The sequence below is a fragment of the Ovis aries genome, chromosome X (genome assembly GCF_016772045.2).
Source record: "Ovis aries strain OAR_USU_Benz2616 breed Rambouillet chromosome X, ARS-UI_Ramb_v3.0, whole genome shotgun sequence".
Lineage (NCBI taxonomy): Eukaryota > Metazoa > Chordata > Mammalia > Artiodactyla > Bovidae > Ovis > Ovis aries.
In genome coordinates, this window is record NC_056080.1 from 67,302,627 (window position 1) to 67,330,053 (window position 27,427).

At 37.8% G+C, this 27,427-nt stretch overlaps 1 protein-coding gene across 1 annotated transcript in view; it reads left to right on the forward strand.

Moving 5' to 3' along the window:
• Positions 1 to 19,731: 19,731 nt before the first annotated feature.
• Positions 19,732 to 27,427, forward strand: part of LOC101104721 (importin subunit alpha-1-like) — a 57,216-nt gene continuing 49,520 nt past the window's right edge. Inside the window, 1 exon segment of the mRNA XM_060407985.1 lies at positions 19,732 to 19,769. Within this exon segment, the coding sequence (XP_060263968.1) occupies positions 19,732 to 19,769 (38 nt within the window).

A 27,427-nucleotide genomic window follows, 5' to 3' on the forward strand; every position in this document is an offset into this window, starting at 1 on the left:
AAATTCTAGAGAACATCTCAGGATGGCTTCAAACATTATTCATTGGTAGTTCAAAATCTCTTTAGTTTCTGTGTAAAAGGAAATTAGTGTTAAGTAGCAAATGTTTCAGAATCTTATTTTATTTGGAAATGACCTAGCTATTCAATAAAGTTCCATCACTTAGTTAAGCACTACCCTAGAAATTCAGGTTACCAAAATCTACAGAGACTGTTTTAGACAGACATTTCTAAAGTATAATTATTTTTAATAGAGTTTATCCGAAAGCTCATATCTCATTTACTTTTTTTTTGAAGTTTCTTCACTCGAGGTACTTTACTTGCTGACAAACTTGTAACATATATAACAGTATAACAATACCTAACATAATAAACCTAGGCAAAATGAAAATATTATGCTTAATGTGAATGACCGTTAGACATGTCTTCATGGGAAATAGATGGAGAAACAGTGGAAACAGTGTCAGACTTTATTTTTTGGGGCTCCAAAATCACTGCAGATGGTGACTGCAGCCATGAAATTAAAAGACGCTTACTCCTTGGAAGAAAAGTTATGACCAACCTAGATAGCATATTCAAAAGCAGAGACATTACTTTGCCGACTAAGGTCCATCTAGTCAAGGCTATGGTTTTTCCTGTGGTCATGTATGGATGTGACTGTGAAGAAGGCTGAGTGCCGAAGAATTGATGCTTTTGAACTGTGGTGTTGGAGAAGACTCTTTAGAGTCCCTTGGACTGCAAGGAGATCCAACCAGTCCATTCTGAAGGAGATCAGCCCTGGGATTTCTTTGGAAGGAATGATGCTAAAGCTGAAACTCCAGTACTTTGGCCACCTCATGTGAAGAGTTGACTCATTGGAAAAGACCCTGATGCTGGGAGGGATTGGGGGCAGGAGGGGAAGGGGACGACAGAGGATGAGATGGCTGGATGGCATCACTGACTCGATGAACGTGAATCTGAGTGATCTCCGGGAGTTGGTGATGGACAGGGAGGCCTGGTGTGCTGCGATTCATGAGGTCTCAAAGAGTCAGACACTACTGAGCGACTGAACTGAACTGATATTAGATTAGCAAACCAACATTAATACTAGATATTTAATATTGACTATTTCCCAGTTCATGTGAATCTGACATTCATTTAGGTTAATTTCTCTTGTATTTAGAATAGTCTGATTTGTAAGCGCTTACTTTTCTTTAGGCCAATTAAATTAGAACTCATTTACAACTTCAGCAATATTAAAAAAAAAAGACACACACTGAGACATACATAAATCCAGACAGACAGACAGAAATCTCATAGTTTTCTGCTTGATATTTAAAATGTCTCTTTGACACGCCGCCCCCCCCCCCCCTTTTTTTTTTGAAGTTCTAATTTGCCCAAGGCTGATGTCTCAGGCAAAGTGGGTTGTGTATTTCAGGGACATGGAAAGGGTTAACTTCAAGTGTTTCCTTAGGCAGGCTTTTTAGCAAGCTAGTTGTTTTTAACTGTATATGCAAAAAGAACTGGTTTTGAAGCATAAAGGGAAATTTTTGATGCTTCAGGCTTTTAATATAGGAAAAAGACCTGGACCGAAAGGGAACCTCAGAATCCTTTCCTAGAGATCATGTGGATATGAAAGGTCGAGTAGGGGTCATCTAGGAAATCTGATGGAGAGAAACAGAGAGGGACAGGAGAGAGGCAGGGAACAGAAAGACACATGCAGCATGTGTTCCTCAAGTCTGGATTCTGACCAAGGGCCATGAAGAACTGAATGTAAGGAAATTCTCAGTCCTTTCCCTGCTTTTGGCAAAAGCTAGTGTGCCATTCAGAGGCCATTTTTTTTTTTTGGTTCCCCAGTTTGTACTGTGGCCAGGCCTTTTGCAGGGTCAAAATTTTCTAGTTTCTGAGAATGTACCAAAGGGTGAGCCTGAGAGAGGCTCCCGAGACGTACCAGAACCCATCCTTAACCTATATGCCATAGAATGGGGGCACTGAGAGTCACCGACTGGCAAAAAGGAGTCCCTTTTTGTCTCAGTGACGTCTCCATGCAACTAATGGCACAAAAATGGCCAACCACCCCAACAGTCATATCGGACAGTGAAAGGTGACCTCTGCGAACCATGTGGCTAAGGCACCACGTGATCCAGGCAAAGAAATACAGAGCTAAGGCACCATGTGACCTGGGCAGAAAAAGACAGAGATTCCTGGGAGCAGCCAGGTGACTCACCTTTTGGTGATTTCCTGAAACATGGAAGTTACTCTTGGGATGGCTCAGAGGCAACACCTAGGCTCCTGTAAATCAATCCAGATTGAAAAGGGAAAGAAATGAAAGTGACAGGGAAGAAGGCTGAGGAATCTGCCTTATAATCCTATTGGGGAGGCAGTGGCCAGGGGATGATGGTCTCTGTTTTGCTTCAACAATTATGTGCCTGATATGGTGCAAGGAAGTTGTCTTGCTGGGGGCAGATGCCCTTGTGGCCTGATCCGTTCCATGTCCCCCTTATCTTCACATGGGAGTCTTCATGTAGCAGGTGCCCTAATGGCTTTTAAGTACCTGACCTGTGCCCACACAATATTGGTTGGCCTAGTTCTCAGTTGGAAAGAAGACAAAGGGGAGATCCTCACCCATTTGGGCAGCAGCTACTGGGGCTCAGTGAGCAGTGGGGTCTTTGGAACACACCAGAGGGTAACCCTGGCCAGAGTTCTTCAGTTGCTTTCACAGCACTTGCCTGTTTGCAGAGGGTCCCTATGAGAAAGGAGAAGTGAGGAGGTAGGGAAGAGACCCCAAGTCCCCATATAGGCCACCAAAAATGTCATGGTCTGGGCATGGGTTAGAACAGAATTTTCAGACATGAGACAGAATGAGAGGGGAAATAAAGTTTATTAGAGCAGGAGACACTGTTAGAATAGCAGGCCAGCCCAAGGGAGAACTGACATTGAACAGGGGTCCTTAGTCCACTTTTATACTCGGGGTATAAGGAGTGGGATAGAGGTCTTGTGGGTCATTTGCAGATTGGATGAGGCACATGTACTGAGTGGGGGAGGAAGAGTAAGGCAAATGTCTTTTCCTTATGGGGTAGGAGGGGAGACAAGTTATACTTTCAGGAGGACCTGAAATCCATTAATAGTTACAGCATGAATGAGGGAAGGACGATAAGGGTCTGGTTTTTCTGTTCCTGCATTCCAAGACCCTCTTTGGTTTTATCTGCTCTTTCGTCCTTGGGTCACCACAGCTGGGTTTCACCATTGTATATTTACAGAAATAAATCCTTCTTGCCCTAGTATGTACAGTTCCTTTTATTCTCAACAAAAATGGAAAACAGTTGCTCAATACTATCTATCCTTTCATCTACTTGAAGTCTTATATTTAAAATTCCTTAATCTCACCCATACCAGCAAGCTAATTCAGATTCAAAGCTAAATAGGCACAAGTTCTATAACCTTCACTAATGAATCTTCGTAAATTAAAATACTATTGCCCCTCTTCTGATCCTTTTATATGTGGAAGATAAATAAGGGCTGCAGGCTTTAAAGTAAGATCTTCCTTGAGGTCTAGCTATAAAAAACAATGTTGAAAGCAAAGGTCATAGAAAGGATAAGAGATCAGGGACTGCAGGCAACATGTTATTTGGTTGAAACTATAATGAATCCAGAGATTACAATTCTATTGTTTGAAGTAGCAGATGAAATCACAGAGGAAAAGATTGACAGGCATGTCAGTGACATGTTAAAATGCTTGCAATATAATACTGAAAGGAAAGGCTAAATTAAAAAAAATTATAGATAAAGTATATTCATGTGGATAAAAATTGAAAGAAAAGTGATTAACAGCTAGTTGGTTAATTTTTTGATTAGTCAAAAATTTTAAAGTTTTCTAATATTATTTTCTGTTTTAAAATAATCAATATAATGTAAAACAAGGAATTATTCTCATATCCTGGAAAGTTCCTAAAATATAAGTCATTCTATAGTGTGATTCTGGAGATACATTATGAGTAAGATGAAAGTGAAAAATTATCAACTGAGCATATAACCAATAAAAGACATCTTAAATTTAGCATTTAAACATGATATCAAGTACATTGTAATGTCACTGAATTTCAACTGCATTCCCAGTGGACATGACACATACTCATAAAAATGGTGCAAGGAGGGCAAGCATAATGAGGTTTTTCTTAGAAACTTTAAAAGATCATATCAAAGGAGAACTTTCAAGTCATTATCCTAATATCTCTTGTGACACCCAATAAAAGGTTTAAGTATCATAAATCATTATAGAGAAATTACCAAATCCTAACTTATCTGTGGAATCTGTGAAACTTTTGCCTTGTCCATGATTATTTAAAAATAATAATACTATGATCTTCTACCAAAACAAATATTAAACAACTAATGTATCTATGATTATTTAAAAATAATAAATTTCTGAGCTTCTCTTGCTACAATTAAAAATTTAAAAAATTAAATGATCATATTTACAGAATATGTCCCCATGAGTTTGATCCCTGGGTCGGGAAGATCCCCAGAGGAGGGCATGGCAATCCACGCCAGTATTCTTGCCTGGAGAATCCCATGGACATAGGCACCCAGTGGGCTACAGTCCATAAGGTCACACAGAGTCAGACATGACTGAAATGACTTAGCACAGACATGGACAGGACCCTGCAGGGCATTCCCAGGGACAGAGCCTATCCCCAACATCCTCCACCTTCCTTTGCTTCTTGTTTGTAGAAAAGCTTAGCTTCTTAGGCTTTCCCCAAATTTCCAAAGAACAAATTTAATCAGAGAAGTGAGAAAAAGCAGAAACAAAGGAAAAGTATCAAGCAAGACAAAATAATAATAGTTTAGCCATAAAACAAAGTCAGTGACCTTTAGTTCCTCCCCAGGGCAATTGATAATATCCTGAGCCATATCCTTGAATTGTTTTGCAGATACTAATAACCCCCACCAGGGAAAAGAAGTTAATTGCAAGCTGACCACAAGTATGGAGACCCCAGACAGAGACCTCAGACATGTTAAAACTGGAAGGTTAATGATGTTAACTCCCAAAACATCACCTTGTTACCTCACCACCAACAAATTAGAAGGATGTACTTGAGCAGATCATGAACCTTGAAATTCTCTACCTAACACTGACTTTAAACCCCTTTCCTGAAAGCCACTGGGGAGTTTGGGTCTTTTGAGCATGACCTGCCCATTTTTCCTGCCTGGCCTGACATTGGGCATCTGGCAATAAATGGTGTACTTTCCTTGCTGGTGTCAATATATGTCTGATGAGCTTTCCTACACCTCTGATGAGCGAATCCAAGTTTGATTTGAAAACAGTTTCTTAGCCTTGAAAACTACTTCGTGATGGATTAATCTTACTTTTTAAACTTTATTTTCCTGATCAGTAGTTCACAATATTGCTCACTATCAAATTTAATTTATTCAAAATTATACTATTTCTTTAACTGGCCCTCATTCAGTCAGTTCAGTTGTTCAGTCATGTCCAGCTCTTTGTGACCCCATGGACTGCAGAACGCCAGACCTTCCTGTCCATCACCAACTCCCGGAGCTTGCTCAAATTTGTGTCTATCGAGTCAGTGATGCCATCTAACCATCTCATCCTCTGTCATCCCCTTCTGCTCCTGCCTTCAATCTTCCCCAGCATCAGAGTCTTTTCCAATGAGTGAGTTGTTTGCATCAGGTGGCCAAAGTATTGGAACTTCAGTCTCAGCATCAGTCCTTCCAACGATTACTCAGGACTGATTTCCTTTAGGATTGACTGGTTGGATCTCCTTGCAGTCCAAGGGACTCTCTAGAGTCTTCTCCAACACCACAGTTCAAAAGCATCAATTCTTTGGCACTCAGCTTTCTTTATGGTCCAACTTGGGCTTCTCTGGTGGCTCAGAGGTTAAAGCGTCTGCCTCCAATGCGGGAGACCTGGGTTCAATCCCTGGGTCGGGAAGATCCCCTGGAGAAGGAAATGGCAATCAACTCCAGTATTCTTGCCTGGAGAATCCCACGGACAGAGAAGTCTAGTAGGTTACAGCCCACGGGGTCGCAAAGAGTCGGACACGACTGAGCAACTTCACCTTCACCTTCACACATCCATACACGACTACTGGAAAAACTGTAGCTTTGACAAGATGGACATTTGTTGACAATGTCTCTGCTTTTTTAATATGCTGTATAGGTTTGTCATAGCTTTCCTTCTAAGGAGCAAGTGTTTTTAAATTTCTGGCTGCCGTCACCATCTGCAGTGATTTGAGAACTCAAGAAAATAAAGTCTGTCATTGTTTTCATTGTTTCTCCATCTATATGTCATGAAGCGATGGGACCAGGTGCCATGATCTTAGTTTTTTGAATGTTGAGTTTTTAAAGTTTTAAGCTTTTTCACTCTCCTCTTTTACCTATATCAAGAGGATTTTTAGTTCCTCTTTGCTATCTGCCATAAGGGTGGTGTGATTTGCATATCTGAGGGTATTGATATTTCTCCCAGCAATCTTGACTCCAGCTTGTGCTTCATGCAGCCCCAGATTTCCCATGATGTTCTCTGCATATAAGTTAAATAAGCAGGGTGACAGTATACAGACTTGACATACTCCTTTCCCAATTAGGAACCAGTCCATTGTTCCATGTCCAGTTCTAACTGTTCTTGACCCCCATACAGATTTCCCAGGAGGCAGGTAAGGTGGTCTGGTATTTCCATCTCTTAAAGAATTTTCCACAGTTTGTCATGATCCACACAGTCAAAGGCTTTAGTGTAGTCAAAAAAGCAGAAGTAGATGTTTTCCTGGAATTCTCTTGCTTTTTCTGTGATCCAATAGATGTTGGCAATTTGGTCTCTGGTTCCTTTGCCTTTTCTAAATTCAGCTCAAGCATCTGGATGTTCTTGATTTGTGTACTGTTGAAACCTGGCCTGGAGAATTTTGAGCATTACTTTGCTAGCATATGAAATGAGTGCAATTGTGCAGTAGTTTGAACATTCTTTGGCATTGCCCTTCTTTGGGATTGGAATGAAAACTGACCTTTTCCAGTCCTGTGGCCACTGATGAGTTCTCCACATTTGCTGGCCTATTGAGTGCAGCTCTTTCACAGCATCATCTTTTAAGATTTGAAATAGCTCAGCTGGAATTCCATCATCTCCACTAGCTTTGTTCGTAGTGATGCTTTCTAAGGCCCACTTAACTTTGGACTCCAGGATGTCTAGCTTTAGGTGAGTGATCACACCATTGTGCTTATCTGGTCATTAAGATCTTTTTTTTTATACTTCTGTGTATTCTTTCCACCTCTTTCTTTGTACTCATCACTTATCTCTCCTTGCTATTCTTTGGAACTCCGCATTCAGATAGGTATATCTGTCCTTTCCTCCTTTGCCTTTAACTTCTCTTCTTTTCTCAGCAATTTCTAAGGCCTCCTCAGACAACCATTTTTTCCTTTTTGCATTTCTTTTTCTTGAGGATGCTTTTGATCACGGCCTCCTGTACAATGCTAGGAACCTGTGTCCATAGTTCTTCAGGTATTCTGTCTATCAGATCTAATCCCTTGAATCTATTTGTGACCTCCACTGTTTATAATGTATAATAATTAAGACTAATGTGATTTAAAAAAAAAAAAACCTGTGTCTTTCAACTTTCTTCTCTGTATTTTAGGCATTTCCCCCTACCTTCTCCCTATTTACCAATTACCAACCTATTGCAAAAAGAAATTGCATTTGAGAATGATTTTGCAATAACAAATAAAAATAGAAGTGTCACATTTTCCACTCGGTAGGAATAGAGCTGGAAAGCTAGAATTTGGTAGAATGTCCAAGGTTTTCTAAAGAAGAGGAAGCCTGGACAGAGTATTGTAGCCTCTTCCACAGTTCTAACTCCATAATGCATGTGGGTACATGAGAATATGATATCTTATTTTCCAAGTTTTTTTGATAAATAATTGACATACATCACTGTGTAAGTTTAAGGTGTGCAGGATAATGGTTTGATTTACATATACTGTGAAATTAGTACCACAATAAGTTTAAATAACAACCATTATCTCAAATAGATTAGATAAAAAGAAAAGAAAAAAAAAATTATCCTTGTGATGGAACCTCAGGATCTACTGTCTTAAAAACTTTCCTACATATTTTGCAGCAGTGAAGTGTTTATTTATTTTATAAATGGAAACTTGTTTCTTTTGACCACCTTCTTCAAATTCCCCTTGCCTCACCCCCTGCCTCTGATAATTACACGTCAGCTTTCTTTTTCTATGACTTTAGTGTTTATTAGGTTCCACCTATAGGTGAGATCATACAGTATTTATCTTTCTTTGATTTATTTCACTCTGCATAATGCCTTTGAGGTCTATCTACTGTTGTCACAAATAGCAGAATTTCCTTGTTCCTTGAAGGTTGAATATATACTCAATTATCAAAAAACAAGGAAAATAGATAAAGAAATTTTGAAATTATATATATACACACACACATATGTGTATGTGTGTGTGTATATATAATGATCTCACAGAGCTTCCCAGGTGGCACTAGTGGTAAAGAACACGCCTGCCAATGAAGGAGATATAAGAGAGGTGGGTTTAATTCCTGAGTTGGGAATTATCTCCTGGAGGAGAGCATGACAACCCACTCCAGTATTCCTGCCTGGAGAATTTCATGGCAGGCTACAGTCCATAGGGTCGCAGAGAGTCGGATATGACTAAAGCAACTTAGCATGCATACATGCGTGATCTCATAACTTTATCCATTCATCCACTGATGGACACTTAGATTGTTTCCATGTCTTGGCTATTGTAAATAGTGCTGCTATGAACATGTGAGTGCAGATATTTTTAGAGTTAGTGTTTACATTTCCTTTGTATACATTCCTGGAAATGGAATTGCTTGATGATATAGGAGTCCTTATTTTTTTTGGCTGAGCCATGCAGCTTGTGGGATCTCGGTTCCAGGGATTGAACCCTGGCTCTTGCAGTGAGAGCACAGAATTCTAACCATTGGACTGCCAATGAATTCCGTAGAAGTCTATTTTAAATTTTTTTGAAACTGCCAGACTGTTTTCCATAGTGACTGTACTAATATACAATCCCATCACCAATGCACAAGGGTTACCTTATCTCCACATCTTTGTCAGCATTTATTTTCCTTTATTTATGTAATTTTAATTTTATTAGAATATAGTTGATTTACAATGTTGTGTTAGTTTCAGTGTACAGCAAAGTGATTTAGTTATACACATACATATATTCATTCTTTTTTTAGATTCTTTTCTCATATAGGTTATCATAGAATATTGAGTAGAGTCCTGTGTTATACAGTAGTCCTTGTTGGTATTCTATCTTATGTATTGTAGTACATGTAGGTTCATCCCAAACTCCTGATTTATTCCTCAACCTACCTTTCCCCTTTGGTAACCATAAGTTTGTTTTCTACATTTGTAAGTCTGTTTTTGTTTTTTGCAAGTACATTTTAAAAATGTATCATTTAAAAAAATTTTATTCCACATATAAATGATATCATATGGTATTGTCTTTGTCTGATTTACTTTATTTAGTATGACAATCTCTAGGTCTATCCATGTTGATGTAAATGGTATAATTTCATTCTTTTTTATGATGAGTAATATTCCATTGTATATATGTATTACATTTTCTTTATCCATTCTTCTGTTGATGGCCATTTGGGTTGCTTCCATGTCTTGGATATTATAAATAGTGCTGCAATGAACATTCGGGTGCATGTATCTTTTTGGATTGTGGCTTTCTCCAGATATATGCTCAAGAGTGGGATTGCTAGATCATATATTAGTTTTGTTTTAGTTTTTTAAGGAACATCCAAACTGGTTGTACAAGTTTACATTCCCACAAACAGTGTAGGAGTGTTCCCTTTTCTCCACACCCTCTCCAGCCTTTATTGTTTGTAGACTTTTAGGTGATGGCTATACTAACCAGTGTGAAGTAATACCTCATTGTAGTTTTGATTTGCACTTCTGATAATTAGTGATGTTGAACATCTTTTTATGTGCTTTTTGGCCATGGTGTCTCTTGTCTTTTTGATGATGGCCATTCTAATAGGAGTGAGGTGATATCTCCTTTAAAAGAATATATATGATCTTAGAGGGAAAGATTTCAACCTTTCACAATTGAGTATGATGTTAGTTGTCGGTCTGTCATATACAGCCTTCATTGTGTTGAGATATGTTCCTTTTATGTCTAATTTGTTAAGTGGTTTTTATCATGAATAGATATTGAATTTTGTCATGTGATTTCCCACACATATTGAGATGATCGTATTCTTTTCTTTAATTTTGTTAATGGGATATATTTTATTGATTGACTTGCATATGTTGAACCATTCTTGCATCTTTGCATCTCAGATAAAAATTCCACTTGATGATGAATAATCCTTTTAATATTCTGCTGAATTTTGTAAAGAATTTTTTCATTTATATTCATTAGGGATATTGATCTGTAGTTTTCTTTTCTAGTCATGTCCTTCTCTGACTTTGGGATTATGATAATTCTGGTCTCATAAAATGAATGCAAAAGTGTTCCTTTCTCTTTGTTTTTTTTTTTTTTTTTAATAGTTTGAGAAGTATTGGTGCTAGTTCTTTAAATATCTGGTAAAATCCACCACCGAAGTCATCTGGTCATGAGCTTTATTTAATTGAGAGATTTTTTATCACTGATTCAATCTCCTAATAATTGTTCTTTTTTGACTTTCTTCCTGTTTCAGTCTTGTTAGATTGTATGTTTTAAATAATTTTTCCATTTAGTCTAAATTGTCCAGTTTGTTGGCATATAATTGTTCATAGTAGCCCTTTATGATCCCTTGTATTTCTGTGGTACCAGATGTAATATCTTCTTTTTCTTTTATAATTTTGTTGATTTGAGTGCCCTCTCTTTTTTCTTGGTTAGTCTAGCTAGCTCATCTTTTCAAAGAGCCAACTGTTAGCTTAATTAATCTTTTCTATTGTTTTTCTCTTTTCTATTTCATTATTTCTGCTCTCATTTTGTTATTTCCTTCCTTCTGCTAACTTTGGGCTTAATTTGTTTTTCTTTCTCCTTAAGGCATGAAGTTAGATCCTTCTTCTTTTCCACAAGGCATGGACTTAGGTTGTTTATCTGGGGAGACTATGATATCTTGGTACTTGTATTCCTTAAGACCATTAAAATTCCTCTGCTCAGATTCTCTGCTAACCAAATAGTTTTCTATCTAGTCATATGTTTTGTTTTATGAAAGATAATAAATTAAATAAAATGTGAAAAATGTAAATGACTAGTTTTATGAATTCTTTTAAAGGTGAATACATTTTAAAGTGGAAGTAGCTACTATTCATGTGAAAAAATAGAGCATTGCCAAATTCCTAGAAGCTCCTAATCACAAACTTTCCCTTCCCCTCAAAAGGAAACTAACAAAATCCTTACTTTAGCTAGTTTTGTCTTGTTTTCAATTTTATTTAATGGAATCATACAGTGATTTCTGCAACTGGTATTTTTAGTCAACAATTGTTTGTAAGATACATTCATGTTATTGCATGTAACTGTAAAATTTATTTTATTAGTGCATAATATTCCTTTCTATGACTATGCCACAATGTGGTCATCTACTCTCTTGTTGAAGTATATTTGTATTATTATTTATACAAATATTTGTATTATTGGGGTCATTATGAATAATGCTGCTATAGACATTCTTATACATCCTTTGGTGCTTGTATTTCTGCTGTGAATATACTGATTAATGTATTTTTTATTTGTAAGCATCTTTATGTATTCTGCTATAAGTTCTTCATTGGTTATATGTTTTACAAAAACTTCTCTCACATTGAGTCTTTTAAAATTATAGTAACAGCTCTCAGCATACAACTTTTGTTGTTGTTGTTGTTCAGTTGCTAAGTTGTGCCCGACTCTTTGCAACCCCAAGGACTGTAGCCTGCCAGGCTTCTCTGTCCATGGGGTTCTCCAGGCAAGAATACTGGAGTGGGTTGCCATTTCCCTCTCCAGGGGATCTTCCTGAACCTGGGATCAACCCATGTCTCCTGCATTGGCAGGCGGATTCTTTACCACTGAGCCACCTGGGAAGCCCAACACAACTTTAGTATTGCTCTTTAACAGACTCATTGTCTGGACTATATATGTCTCTCTATTTTACCTATAACATGGGTTCAAGTGATATTTTAATTAAATAGATGAAGAATATGGTAAATTTATTTTTGCATAATTTTTAAATGCTATTCTTGACCTTTCATATACATGTAATATTATAATTTCAAAGATAGTTTTCAAATATTACTATGCAACAAATTGTTTCTACTAGCATTGAAAAAGGAATTGTCTAAGTCTTCAGATACACAATGGCTCTAGGTTTGGAAAGATTGGGTCCTTAGCTGAAAGGACAAGAAGAAACAATACAGATGAAATAAAATATCATTTCTACCAAGAACTACATAAATCTAACAAGCCAATAAAGGACTCATATAGCCTGCAAGGCTTTTCTGTCCATGATATTAAAGCAATAGAAGTTCTCAGGTGATCAGCCTCCTGGTTTGAAAAAAACTAACAGTTCCCTTGTAGTTCAGTTGGTAAAAACATCTGCCTGCAGTGCAGGAGACCTGGGTTCGATTCCTGAGTCAGGAAGATCCCCTGGAGAAGGAAATGGCAACCCACTCCAGTATTCTTGCCTGGAGAATTCCATGGACAGAAGAGCCTGGTGGGCTACAGTCCGTGGGGTTGCAAGAGTTGTACATGACTTAGCAACTAAACCACTGCCACAACAGTTGTCTAAGTTGTGGGCTTTAAATAGTAAGTCCTTTTAACAGTAAAGTGAAAGTGAAGTCACTCAGTCGTGTCTGACTCTTTGTGACCCCATGGACTGTAGCCTACCAAGCTCCTCTGTCCATGGGATTCTCCAGGCAAGAATATTGGAGTGGGTTGCCATTTCCTTCTCCAGGGGATCTTCCTGACCCAGGGATCGAACCCGGGTTTCCTGCATTGGAGGCAGACACTTTAACCTCTAGCCTTAAAATGATTTTGCCCAGAATGAGCTTCTTATCTTTTTTCTTTTGTACTTATGATGTACTATAATTAAAATTAATATGAATATTTTAAACCCTGTCTTTCAACTCCTTTATATTTTGTACATTTTCTCCCTCCCCCCTCCTTGTTTACCAAATACAGTAAAAGTTTGCCCTGTTATTCTTTTCCATACCAGACTCTTTTTTTGTGTGTGCAACCTTCATGCCTAGTGATTATACCACACACACACACACCTCTTGGAGGTTGACTGAAGGTGTTGCAGAGTGGTTTCTAAACATCTGGTATCATAAAAGGTGGCATATATCTCAAAACAAGGAAAGAACAGGGAAATTAAAATACTCATTTTTTCCTTAATGTACATTATGCATTCTTTAACTCTCAACATTTCTATAACAAAGCATGGTGACATTACAAAAGCACTGTAATAGGTGCAAAAATTAAGTGCCACAATAATAGGTCTTTGTCCTTTAGTTGAAGGAGCTCATACAAAAATCTAGTAAAGGACATAGAAATATAAAGAAGTAATTCTGCGTCAGACATAGACTGGTGATTCAATTCACATGATAGTATACATGTTAGAATGTCATTCTCCCAAATCATCCCACCCTCTCCCTCTCCCTCTGAGTCCAAAAGTCCATTATACACATCTGTGTCTCTTTCCCTGTCTTGCATACAGGGTCGTCATTGCCATCTTCCTAAATTCCATATATATGTGTTAGTATACTGTATTGGTGTTTTTCTTTCTGGCTTACTTCACTCAGTATAATCGGCTCCAGTTTCATCCATCTCATCAGAACTGATTCAAATGAATTCTTTTTAACGGCTGAGTAATACTCCATTGTGTATATGTACCACAGCTTGCTTATCCATTCATCTGCTGATGGACATCTAGGTTGTTTCCATGTCCTGGCTATTATAAACAGTGCTGCGATGAACATTGGGGTACATGTGTCTCTTTCAATTCTGGACGCAGGATGCAGCATGCTTGGGGCTGGTGCATGGGGATGACCCAGAAAGATGTTATGGGGAGGGAGGTGGGAGGGGGTTCATGTTTGGGAATGCATGTAAGAATTAAAGATTTTAAAATTTAAAAAATAAAAAGCTTAAAAAATAAAATAAAATAAAGAAAGCTGAGCACCAAAAAAAAAAAAAAAAAAGAGTTCTGCATTTCCACATAAATTTTAGAATAAGCTTGTCATTTTCTATAAAAAAAAATCTGTTGAGCTTGATAGGGATTGTATTGAATTTCAGTTTGGGGAGAGTTGCCATGTTGACAACTTGTCCTTAGTATTGACTATTTCAGTGTGTGAACATGAACAGTAAATGTTTAATTGTTAAATGTTTAATTTCTCAGCAATATTTTTAGTATTCAGTATATGACTTGAATTTATTTTGCTAAGTTTATTTCTAAGTGTTTTATTCTCTTTGATCTGGCAAATAAATTTGTTTTCTTAAAAAATAAAAAAAAATAAAATAAAAAAAATAAAAAAATAAAATATATATTACAGAGCAAAAAAAAAAAAAAAAAATTTTGACAGAGAAGGGACACTGACCAGAGAAAATGTCACACAAAAAAGTATTTGAACTGAGTTTTGAAAGATAGGATTTCAACAGAAGGAAAAGTAGAGGGGAGAGTATTTCAGGTTAATGAACTGACACAGGTGAGAGTATACATTATGTACTACAATATAGTCAGAGGAATGTAGCAGATGAAGCTACAGAAGTAGGACAGGTAAGATTATGGAAGTCTAATAATAATATTAATAAAAGCTAACATTTGCTGAACTTTTGTGTTATGCTAAGCAAACAGTATGATTTAATCAGCTCTATAGGATAGGTACTAATTTTTAGTCCCATTTCATTTATGAGGAAATTTAAGTTCAGAGCATTAAGTAAACATCTTCAAGTTTAACAACTTGGTCTGAAAAGATTCAAGCCCAAATCTACTTTATTTATAGGCCTATGATCTTAACCACTAGGCTGTACAACTTAAAGATTTGGGAATTTATTTTGTAAGCAGTGGGAGGTCATTTGAGGAGGGGACTGAATATGATTCAACTTGTGTTAGGAAGCCAACTGACAACAGTGAAAGGATGGATTGGAAGGGAGAGAGACTAGAGACAAGGAAACAAGTTAGTAGGATATAGCAACAATTAAGTTGAAAGATGATGAGGGATTGAAATAGGTATTGACAGAGGAAGTGAGAAGGAACAGATTTAATATTGTGAGAGTATAGTGGATAGCATTTGGTGACTGCTCAGATAGGAACAGGCTTCCCATGTGGCACTAGTGGTAAAGAACCCACCTGCCAATGTAGGAGGCATAAGAGACACGGGTTTGATCCTTGGGTCAGGAAGATCCCCTGGAGGCCCTGTGCATGCTAAGTCGCTTTAGTTGTGTCAAACTCTTTGTGACCCTATGGACCACTGTAGCCTGCCAGGCTCCTCTGTCCCTGGGATTCTCCAGGCAAGAATATGAGTGGGTTGCCATGCCATGCCAAAGATATCTTCTCAACCCAGGGATTGAACCCATATCTCCTGTGACTCCTGCATTGCAGGCAGATTATTTGCCACCAGGGAAGCCCCTGGAAGCCCTAGGGCATGGAAACCCACTCCAGTATTCTTCCTGGAGAATCCCATGGACAGAGCAGCCTGGCAAGCTATATAGTCCATAGAGTCAAATAGAGTTGGATACTACTGAAGTGACTTAGTATGTGGGCAGATAATAACTGTGAAAAAAGAAAAAAACAAGAGGATTTTTAATTATGATGGTTGGGAAGATAATGGTCCATTTAAGCAAGGGGAAACAAAGAAAGTATCATAGGTCTTGGGGTGCACTGTGAAGAGTGAGATGGAAGACAGTAATGAGTCTGGTCTGAAACATGTTGCATCTGAGGTCTTAGAAGAGAACAAAGAAAGAAATTGGCATCTGAAGTAAAGTGAATAAATATTCCAAAGCTCTTTTACCATAAACATATGAGACTGCAAATTTCAATTATAAATGTCTCCATTTAAGTCAGGGTAGCAACTCATTCATTTACATAGCATTTTAAGTCATGAAGAGCTATTGTTATAACTACCACTATAAAGTTGCAAGTTAAGTCCAAGTGGTTTAAATCAGTGTATACAATCCATAAAAATACAAAAAGATATGACACTGAAAGATAAACTCCCCAGGTCGGTAGGTGACCAGTATGCTACTGGAGAAGAGTGGAGATATAACTCCAGAAAGAGTGAAGAGACAGAGCCAAAGCAAAAACAACACCCAGTTGTGGGTGTGACCTATGATGGAAGTAAAGTCCGATGATGTAAAGAACAATATTGCATAGGAACCTAGAATGTTAGGTCCATGAATCAAGAAAACTGGAAGTGTCAAACAGGAGATGGCAAGAGTGAACATCAACATCTTAGGAATCAGTGAACTAAAATGGACTGGAATGGGTGAATTTAAATCAGATGATCACTATATCTACTACTGTGGGCGAGAATCTGTTAGAATAAATGGATTATCCCTGATAGTCAACAAAAGAGTCTGAAATGCAGTACCTGGATGCAGTCTCAAAAAAGACAAAATGATCTCTGTCTATTTCCAAGGCAAACCATTCAATATCACAGTAATCCAAGTCTATGCCCCAACCAGTAATGCTGAAGAAGCTGAAGGTGAATGGTTCTATGAAGACCTACAAGACCTTCTAGAACTAACACCCTCAAAAGATGTCTTTTTCATTATAGGGGACTGGAATGCAATAGTAGGAAGTCAAGAGATACCTGGAGTAGCAGGCAAACTTGGCCTTGGAGTACAAAATGAAGCAGGGGAATAGTTAATAGAGTTTTGTCAAGAGAATACACTGGTCATAGCAAACACCCTCTTCCAACAACATGAGAGAAGACTCAGTCCATGGACATCGACAGATGGTCAATGCTGAAATCAGATTGATTATATTTATTGCAGCCAAACATGGAGAAGCTCTATACAGTTAGCAAAAACAAGACTGGGAGCTGACTATGGCTCAGATCATGAACTCCTTATTTCAAAATTCAGACTTAAATTGAAGAAAGTAGGGAAAACCACTAGACCATTCAGGTATGACCTAAATCAAATCCCTTATGATTATACAGTGAAAGTGACTAATAGATTTAAAGGGCTAGATCTGATAGACAGAGTGCCTGAATAATTATGGACAGAGTATTACAGCATTGTACAGGAGGCAGTGATCAAGACCATCCCCAAGAAAAAGAAATGAAAAACTGCGAAAAGGTTGTCTGAGGAGGCCTTACAAATATGTGAGAAAAGAAGAGAAGCTAAAGGCAAAAGAGAAAAGGAAAGATATATCCATTTGAATGCAGAGTTCCAAAGAATAGCATGGAGGGATAAGAAAGCCTTCCTCAATGATCAATGTAAAGAATTAGAGGAAAACAATAGAATGGAAAAGACTAGAGAGCTCTTCAAGAAAATTAGAGCTATCAAGGGAACATTTCATGCAAATATGGGCACAATAAAGGACACAAATGGTTAATGGTATGGACCTAACAGAAGCAGAAGATATTAAGAAGAGGTGGAGGAATACACAGAAGAACTATATAAAAAAGAGATCTTTAAGACCCAGATAATCATGATGGTATGATCACTCACCTAGAGCCAGACATCCTGGAATGTGAAGTCAAGTGGGCCTTAGGAAGCATCACTACGAACAAAGCTAGTGGAGGTGATGGAATTCCAGCTGAGCTATTTCAAATCCTAAAAGATGATGCTGTGAAAGTGCTGCACTCAACATGCCAGTAAATTTGGAAAATGCAGCATTGGACACAGGACTGGAAAAGGTCAGTTTTCATTCCAATCACAAAGAGAGGCAATACCAAAGAATGTTCAAACTACTGCACAATTGCACTCATCTTACACACTAGTAATGCTCAAAATTCTCCACTAGGCTTCAACAATACATGAACTGTGAACTTCCAGATGTTCAAGCTGGTTTTAGAAAAGGCAGAGGAACCAGAGATCAAGTTGCCAACATCTGCTAAATTATCAAAAAAGCAAGAGAGTTCCAGAAAATCATCTACTACTTTATTGACTATGCCAAACCGTTTGACTGTGTGGATCATGACAAACTGTGGAAAATTCTTAAAGAGATGGGAATATCACACCACTTTATCTGCTTCCTGAGAAATCTATGTGCAGGTCAAGAAGCAACAGTTAGAACTGCACATGGAACAACAGACAGGTTCCAAGTTGCGAAAGGAGTACGTCAAAGCTATATATTGTCACCCTGCTTATTTAACTTATATGGAGAGTACATCATGGGAAATGCCGGGCTGGATGAAGCACAAGCTGGAATCAAGATTGCCAGGGGAAATTTCAATAATCTCAGATAGGCAGATTATTGTCACCCTCATGACAGAAAGGGCTGAAGAACTAAAAAGCCTCTTGATGAAAGTGAAAGAGGAGAGTGAAAAAGTTGACTTAAAGCTCAACATTCAGAAAGCTAAAATCATGGTATCTGGTCCCATCATATCATGGCAAATAGATGGGGAAACAATGGAAACAGTGAGAGACTTTATTTTTGGGGGGAAGGCTCCAAAATCACTGCAGAGAGTGACTGCACCCATGGAATTAAAAGACGCTTGCTCATTGGAAGAAAAACTATGACCAACCTAGACAGCATATTAAAAAGCAGAGACATTACTTTGCCAACAAAGGTTCATCTAGTCAAGGCTATGCTTTCTCCAGTAGTCATGTTTGGATGTTAGAGTTGGACTATAAAGAAAACTGACCGCCAAAGAATTGATGCTTTTGAACTGTGGTGTTGGAGAAGACTCTTGAGAGTCCCTTGGACTGCAAGGAGATCCAACCAGTCCATCCTAAAGGAAATCAGTCCTGAATATTCACTGGAAGGACTGATGCTGAAGCTGAAACTCCAATACTTTGGCCACCTGATGCAAAGAACTGACTCACTGGAAAAGACTCTGATGCTGGGAAAGATAGAAGGTAGGAAGAGAAGGGGGCGATAGAGGATGAGATGGTTGGATTGCATCACTGACTCAGTGGACATGAGTTTGAGTAAACTCCGGGAGTTGGTGATGGATAGGGAAGCCTAGGGTGCTGCAGTCCATGGTGTCAGAAAGAGTCAGACATGACTGAGCGACTGTAATGAACTGAATTGATGCAATCCAAAGTAAAAAAATTTAGTGCCTGATACAACTCCTCAAATGTGGGTGATGATATTGATAATGTCAAGTTTCTATTTCAATATTTCCATGGCTTCTTCTAGAAGCTTTTCTTAAAATATTTGGTAATTAGGAAAACAAAATATCACTTGAGAAGTGTTCTCCCACAGTACTTACTACAATGCCTTGTGTAGGGAACCTTTTCATTGCTATTGAAGATGTGTGTGTTTTATTAAATAAACATAAAGGCAGACCACCTTAATAAAATAACATACAACAATTTTGAGAAAATGAAGTGGCTATTACTGAGATAAGACATGACAGGTAGATTAAGTCTGTGGAGAATTTTAATGATAAAGAAAGAAATGATACAAACAGCTCATGTAGCTTGATATAAAAAATAAAGAAGATCTAAGTAGACATTTTTCCAAAGATGACCTATAGATGGCCAAGAAGCACATGAAAGATGGTCAACGTCACTAATCAGAGAAATGAAAATAAAAACTACAATGGGATATCACTTCACAACAGTTAGAATGGCCAGCATCAAAGTCGTCAAACAATAAAGGCTGGGGAGAATGTCGACAAAAGACAATTCTACACTGTTGATGGGAACGTAAATTGGTACAACCACTATGGAGAACAGTATGGAGATTCCTTTAAAAAACTAAAAATAGACCTACCATACGATCCAGCAATTCCACTGCTGGGCACATATCCAGAGAAAACCACAATCTGAAAGGATATATGCACCTCTATGTTCATTCCAGCACTATTTTCAATAGGCAGAACATGGAAGCAATTAAATGTCCATTGATGGAAGAATGGATAAAGAAGATACAGTACATATATACAATGAAATATTACTCATCCATAAAAAAGAATGAAATAATGCCATTTGCAACAACATGGATGGACCTATTTACAAAATAGGACCTATTTATAAAACATAAATAGATTCACACATGTAGAAAACAGATTTACAGCTACCAAAAGGGATGGGGAGAGGGATAAATTGGGACATTGAGATTGACATATGGACACTACTGTATATAAAATAGAAACTAACAAGAACCTACAGTATAACACAGGGAACTCTATTCAACACTTTGTAATGACCTATATAGGAAAAGAATCTAAAAAAGCGAAATATATATATATGTATAACTGACTCACTTGGCTGTACAGAAGAAACTAACACAATATTGTATTTAAACTATACTCCAATAAAAATTAATTTAAAAAAGAAATGAAATAACATTGACATGATATAGTAAAAAAGATTTTTTCTTTTTTAAAATTTGTTTAATATAAATTTATTTATTTTAATTGGAGGCTAATTACTTTACAATATTGTATTGGTTTTGCCATATTGACATGAATCCGCCACGGGTATACAAGTGTTCCCCATCCTGGACCCCCTCCCACCTCCCTCCTCCTCCCATCACTCTGAGTCATCCCATTGCACCAGCCCCAAGGAACTGTCTCATGCATTGAACCTGGACTGGCGATTCATTCCACATATGATAATATACATGTTTCAATGTCATTCTGCCAAATCATCCCACCCTTGCTATCTCCCACAGAGTCCAAAAGACTGTTGTATACATCTGTGTCTCTTTTGCTGTCTTGCATACAGGGTTATCGTTACCATCTTTTTATATTCTATATATATGCGTTAGTATACTGTATTGGTGTTTTTCTTCCTGGCTTACTTCACTCTGTATAATAGGCTTCCAGTTTCATCCACCTCATTAGAACTGATTCAAATGCATTCTTTTTAATGGCTGGGTAATATTCCATTGTGTATATGTACCACAAATTTATTATCCATTTGTCTGCTGATGGACATCTAGGTTGCTTCCATGTCCTGACTATTATAAACAGTGCTGCGATGAACATTGAGGTACACGTGTCTCTTTCAATTCTGGTTTCCTCGGTGTGTATGCCCAGCAGTGGGGTTTCTGGGTCATAAGGCAGTTCTATTTGCAGGTTTTTTTTTTAAATTTTTTAAGGAATCTCCACACTGTTCTCCATAGTGGCTGTACTAGTTTGCATTCCCACCAACAGTGTAAGAGGGTTCCGTTTTCTCCACACCCTCTCCAGCATATATTGCCTGTAGACTTTTGGATAGCAGCCATTCTGACTGGCATGAAATGGTACCTCATTGTGGTTTTGATTTGTATTTCTCTGATAATGAGTGCTGTTGAGCATCTTTTCATGTGTTTGTTAGCCATGTGTATGTCTTCTTTGGAGAAATGTCTGTTTAGTTATTTGGCCCATTTTTTGATTGGGTCATTTAATTTTCTGGAATTGAGCTGCAGGAGTTGCTTGTATATTTTTGAGATTAATTCTTTGGCAGTTGCTTCGTTTGCTATTATTTTCTGCAATTCTGAAGGCTGTCTTTTACCTTGCTTATAGTTTCCTTTGTTGTGCGGAAGCTTTTAAGTTTAATTAGGTCCCATTTGTTTATTTTTGCTTTTATTTCCATTACTCTGGGAGGTGGGTCATAGAGGATCCTGCTGTGATTTAGGTCGGAGAGTGTTTTGCCTATGTTTTCCTCTAGGATTTTATAGTTTCTGGTCTATGTTTAATTCTTTAATCCATTTTGAGTTTATTTTTGTGTATGGTGTCAGAATGTGTTCTAGTTTCATTCTTTTACAAGTAGTTGACCAGTTTTCCCAGCACCACTTGTTAAAGAGATTGTCTTTTCTCCATTGTATATTCTTGCCTCTTTTGTCAAAGATAAGGTGTCCATAGGTGTGTGGATTTATCTCTGGGCTTTTTATTTTGTTCCATTGATCTATATTTCTGTCTTTGTGCCAGTACCATACTGTCTTGATGACTGTGGCTTTGTAGTAGAGCCCAAAGTCAGGCAGGTTGATTCCTCCAGTTCCATTCTTCTTTCTCAAGATTGTTTTGGCTATTTGAAGTTTTCTGTATATCCATTCAAATTGTGAAATTATTTGTTCTAGTTCTCTGAAAAAATCCCGTGTGTAGCTTGATAGGGATTGCATTGAATCTACAGATTGCTTTGGGTAGTATACTCATATTCACTATATTGAATCTTCTGATCCATGAACACGGTATATTTTTCCATCTATTTGTGGCCTCTTTGATTTCTTTCACCAGTGTTTTATAGTTTTCTATATATAGGTCTTTTGTTTCTTTAGGTAGATATATTCCTAAGTATTTTATTCTTTTCATTGCAATGGTGAATGGAATTGTTTCCTTAATTTCTCTTTCTGTTTTCTCATTGTTAGTGTATAGGAATGCAAGGGATTTCTGTGTGTTGATTTTATATCCTGCAACTTTACTATATTCATTGATTAGCTCTAGTATTTTTCTGGCAGTGTCTTTAGGGTTTTCTATGTAGAGGATCATGTCATCTGCAGACAGTGAGAGTTTTACTTCTTCTTTCCAATCTGGATTCCTTTTATTTCTTTTTCTGCTCTAATTGCTGTAACCAAAACTTCCAAAACTATGTTGAATAGTAGTGGTGAGAGTGAGCACCCAGGAATAAAGTCTTATTCCTGACTTTAGGGGAAATGCTTTCAATTTTTCACCATTGAGGATAATGTTTGCTGTGGGTTTGTCATACATAGCTTTTGTTATGTTGAGGTATGTTCCTTCTATGCCTGCTTTCTGGAGGGTTTTTTTTTTTTTTTATCGTAAATGGATGTTGAATTTTGTCAAAGGCTTTCTCTGTATCTATTGAGATAATCATATGGTTTTTATCTTTCAATTTGTTAATGTGGTGTATTACATTGATTGATTTGCAGATATTAAAGAATCCTTGCATCCCTGGGATAAAGCCCACTTGGTCATGATGTATAATCTTTTTAATATCTTGTTGAATTCTGTTTTCTAGACTTTTGTTAAGGATTTTTGCATCTATGTTCATCAGTGATATTGGCCTGTAGTTTTCTTTTTCTTTTCTTTTTTTTTTTGTGGCATTTTGGTCTGGTTTTATTATTAGGGTGATGCTGCCCTCATAGAATCTGAGTTTGGAAGTTTTCCTTCTCTGCAATTTTCTGGAAGAGTTTGAGTAGGATAGGTGTTAGCTCTTCCTAAATTTTTGGTAGAATTCAGCTGTGAAATCATCTGGTCCTGGGCTTTTGTTTGCTGGAAGATTTCTGATTACAGTTTCAATTTCTGTGCTTGTGATGGGTCTTTTAAGATTTTGTATTTCTTCCTGGTTCAGTTTTGGAAAATCGTACTTTTCTAAGAATTTGTCCATTTCTTCCATGTTGTCCATTTTATTCGCATATAGTTGCTCAGAGTAGTCTCTTATGATCCTTTGTATTTCTGTGTTGTCTGTTTTGATCTCTCCATTTTCATTTCTAATTTTGTTAGTTTGACTTTTCTCCCTTTGTTTCTTGATGAGTCTGGATAATGGTTTGTCAATTTTATTTATCTTCTCAAAGAACCAGCTTTTGGCTTTGTTGATTTTTGCTATGGTTTCTTTTGCATTTATTTCTGCCCTAATTTTTTTTCTAGTAAACTCTTTTATTATGATCTTCTTGACTGTCATGTCAACATAACATAACATTCTTTTATTTTATTTTATTTTTTTTACTTTACAATACTGTATTGGTTTTGCCATACCTTGACATGAATCCACCACAGGTGTACATGAGTTCCCAACCCTGAACCTCCCTCCCACCTCCCTCCCCATATCATCTCTCTGGGTCATCCCGGTGCACCAGCCCCAAGCATCTTGTATCCCGTATCGAACCTAGACTAGCGATTCATTTCTTACATGAGAGTATACATGTTTCAATGCCATTCTCCCAAATCATCCCACCCTTTCCCTCTCCCACAGAGTCCAAAAGTCTGTTCTTTATATCTGTGTCTCTTTTGCTGTCTTGCATACAGGGTTATCATTACCATCTTTCTAAATTCTATATATATGTGTTAGTTTACTGTATTGGTGTTTTTCTTCCTGGCTTACTTCACTCTGTGTAATTGGCTCCAGTTTCATCCACCTCATTAGAACTGTTTCAAGTGTATTCTTTCTAATGGCTGAGTAATACTCCATTGTGTATATGTACCACAGCTTTCTTATCCATTAGTCTACTGATGGACATCTAGGTTGCTTCCATGTCCTGACTATTATAAACAGTGCTGCGATGAACATTGGGGTACACGTGTCTCTTTCAATTTTGGTTTCCTCAGTGTGTATGCCCAGCAGTGGGGTTTCTGGGTCATAAGGCAGTTCTATTTGCAGTTTTTTTTTTTATTTTTTTAAGGAATCTCCACACTGTTCTCCATAGTGGCTGTACTAGTTTGCATTCCCACCAACAGTGTAAGAGGGTTCCGTTTTCTCCACACCCTCTCCAGCATATATTGCCTGTAGACTTTTGGATAGCAGCCATTCTGACTGGCATGAAATGGTACCTCATTGTGGTCTTGATTTGCATTTCTCTGACAATGAGTGCTGTTGAGCATCTTTTCATGTGTTTGTTAGCCATCTGTATGTCTTCTTTGGAGAAATGTCTGTTTAGTTCTTTGGCCCATTTTTTAATTGAGTCATTTAATTTTCTGGAATGCTGCCAATTATACAGAGTGAAGTAAGCCAGGAAGAAAAACACCAATACAGTAAACTAACACATATATATGGAATTTAGAAGAACCCAATCTTCAGTACCCATATTTACTTGGGAGTGAGATTACTGGCTTGATGCTCTCTTCCCCTTTGGACTCTCCTTTTTCTCCACCAGGTCACCTCTATCTCCTCCCTCCCCTTTCTCTTCTCTACCCAACTCTGTGAATCTCTTTGTGTGTTCTGGGCTGTGGAGAATGCTTAGGGAACTGATTACTGACTGGATCTGTCTCTCTCCTTTTGATTCCCCTTTTATTCTCCTGGCCACCTCTGTCTCCTTCCTCCCTCTTCTCTTCTCTGTGTAACTCTGTGAACATATCTGAGGGATCCAGACTGTGGAGAGCACATAGGAAAGTGATTACTGGCTAGCTTGCTCTCACACCTTTTGATTCCCCCTCTTCTCCTCTTGGTCACCTCTGTCTCCCTCCTCTCTCTTCTCTTCTCCATGTAACTCTTTGCACCTCTCTGGGTGTCCCTCACTGTGGAGCAACTTTTCATCATTGACCTAGATGTTTTATCATCAGTGTTGTATAGATGGAGAACTCTTGGGGCTACTGTAAGAATAAGACTGAAAACCAGAGGCAGGAGGCTTAAGTCTAAATCCTGAGAACACCAGAGAACTGACTCCAGGGAACATTAATCAATAGGAGCTCATAAAAAGCCTCCATAGCTACACTGAAACCAAGCACCACCCAAGGGCAAACAAGTTCCAGAGCAAGACATACCATGCAAATCCTCCATCAACACAGGAACATAGCCCTGAGCTTCAAAATATAGGCTTCCCAAAGTCACAGCAAACCCATTGACATCTCAAAACTCATTACTGTACACTTCATTGCACTCCAGAGAAAAGAAATCCAACTCCACCACCAGAACACCGACACAAGCTTCTCTAACCAGGAAAACTTGACAAGCCACCCGTCCAAACCCACCCACAGTGAGGAAACTCCACAATAAAGAGGAACCACAAACTGCAAGAATACAGAAAGGCCACCCCAAACACAGCAATGTATAAACAAGTTGAAAAGGAAAAATACCCAACAGGTAAAGGAACAGGATAAATGCCCACCAAACCAAACAAAAGAGGAAGAGATAGGGAATCTACCTGATAAATAATTCAGAATAGTGATAGTGAAAATGATCCAAAATCTTGAAAACAAAATGGAGTTACAGATAAATAGCCTGAAGACAAGGATGGAGAGGATGCAAGAAAGGTTTAACAAGGACCTAGAAGAAATAAAAAAGAGTCAATATGTAATGAATAATGCAATATGTGAGATAAAAAACACTCAGAGGGAACCAACAGTAGAATAACGGAGGCAGAAGATAGGATTAGTGAGGTAGAGGATAGAATGGTAGAAATAAATGAAACAGAGAGGAAAAAAGAATTGAAATGAGGACAATCTCAGAGACCTCTGGGACAATGTCAAATTCCCAAACATTTGAATCATAGGAGTCCCAGAAGAAGACAAAAAGAAAAACCATGAGAAAATATGGGAGGAGATAATAGTTGAAAACTTCCTTGAAATGGGGAAGGAAATAGTCACCCAAGTCCAAGAAACACAGAGAGTCCCAAACAGGATAAACCCAAGGTGAAACACCCCTAGACACATATTAATCCAATTAACAAAGATCAAACACAAAGAACAAATATTCAAAGCAGCAAGGGAAAAACAACAAATAACACTCAAGGGGATGCCCATAGGATAACAGCCGATCTTTCCATAGAAATTCTTCAGGCCAGAAGGGAATGGCAGGACATACTTAAAGTGATGAAAGAGAAAAACCTACAGCCCAGATTACTGTACCCAGCAAAGGTCTCATTCAAATATGAAAGTGAAAGTGAAGTTGCTCAGTCGTGTCTGACTCTTTGCGACCCCATGGACACCAGGCTCCTCTGTCCATGGGATTTTCTAGGCAAGAGTACCAGAGTGGGTTGCCATTTCCTTCTCCAGAGAATCTTCCCAACCCAGGGATTGAACCCAGATCTCCCACATTGTAGACAGACGCTTTACCGTCTGAGCCCGAAGGATAAGTCAAAAGCTTTACAGACAAGCAAAAGCTGAGAGAATTCAGTACCACCAAAACAGCTCTCCAACAAATGCTAAAGGATTTTCTCTAGACAGGAAACACAGAAAGGGTGTATAAACTCAAACCCAAAACAATAAAGTAAATGGCAATGGGATCATACTTATCAATAATTGTCAGGAAGCACTTAACAGGAGGCTTCCTGTGTGCTGTTTTGGATCTGTCAGGAATTCTCTGTTCCTTATTAATTAGGAAAGGCAAGCCTCTCCCGGGGGCTGAGGAGTCCAGGTATTTCCTTCTTTAGTTTTTCTATACGTTGATAAGTACCTTCTTCATTTTTATGAACCATATGGTAAAAGTGGTTATTTACAACTCTTTCTCTTTCATCTGCATGACCTCATGTTTCCTTGATAACTTGTACATTTTAATTTTTTTTATTTTTTTTAATTTTAGTTTTTTATTTTTTAAATTTTAAAATCTTTAATTCTTACATGCATTCCCAAACATGAACATATTTTTATTTTATCTTTGCTGAAAATAGCTATCTTGTAAGACATTATAAATACCTACACAATGTTGAATAAAACACTTTTGCTCCATCAGAGCTTTGGTCTCCGTGTCTTGCTCGCTCTCTCTCCGCC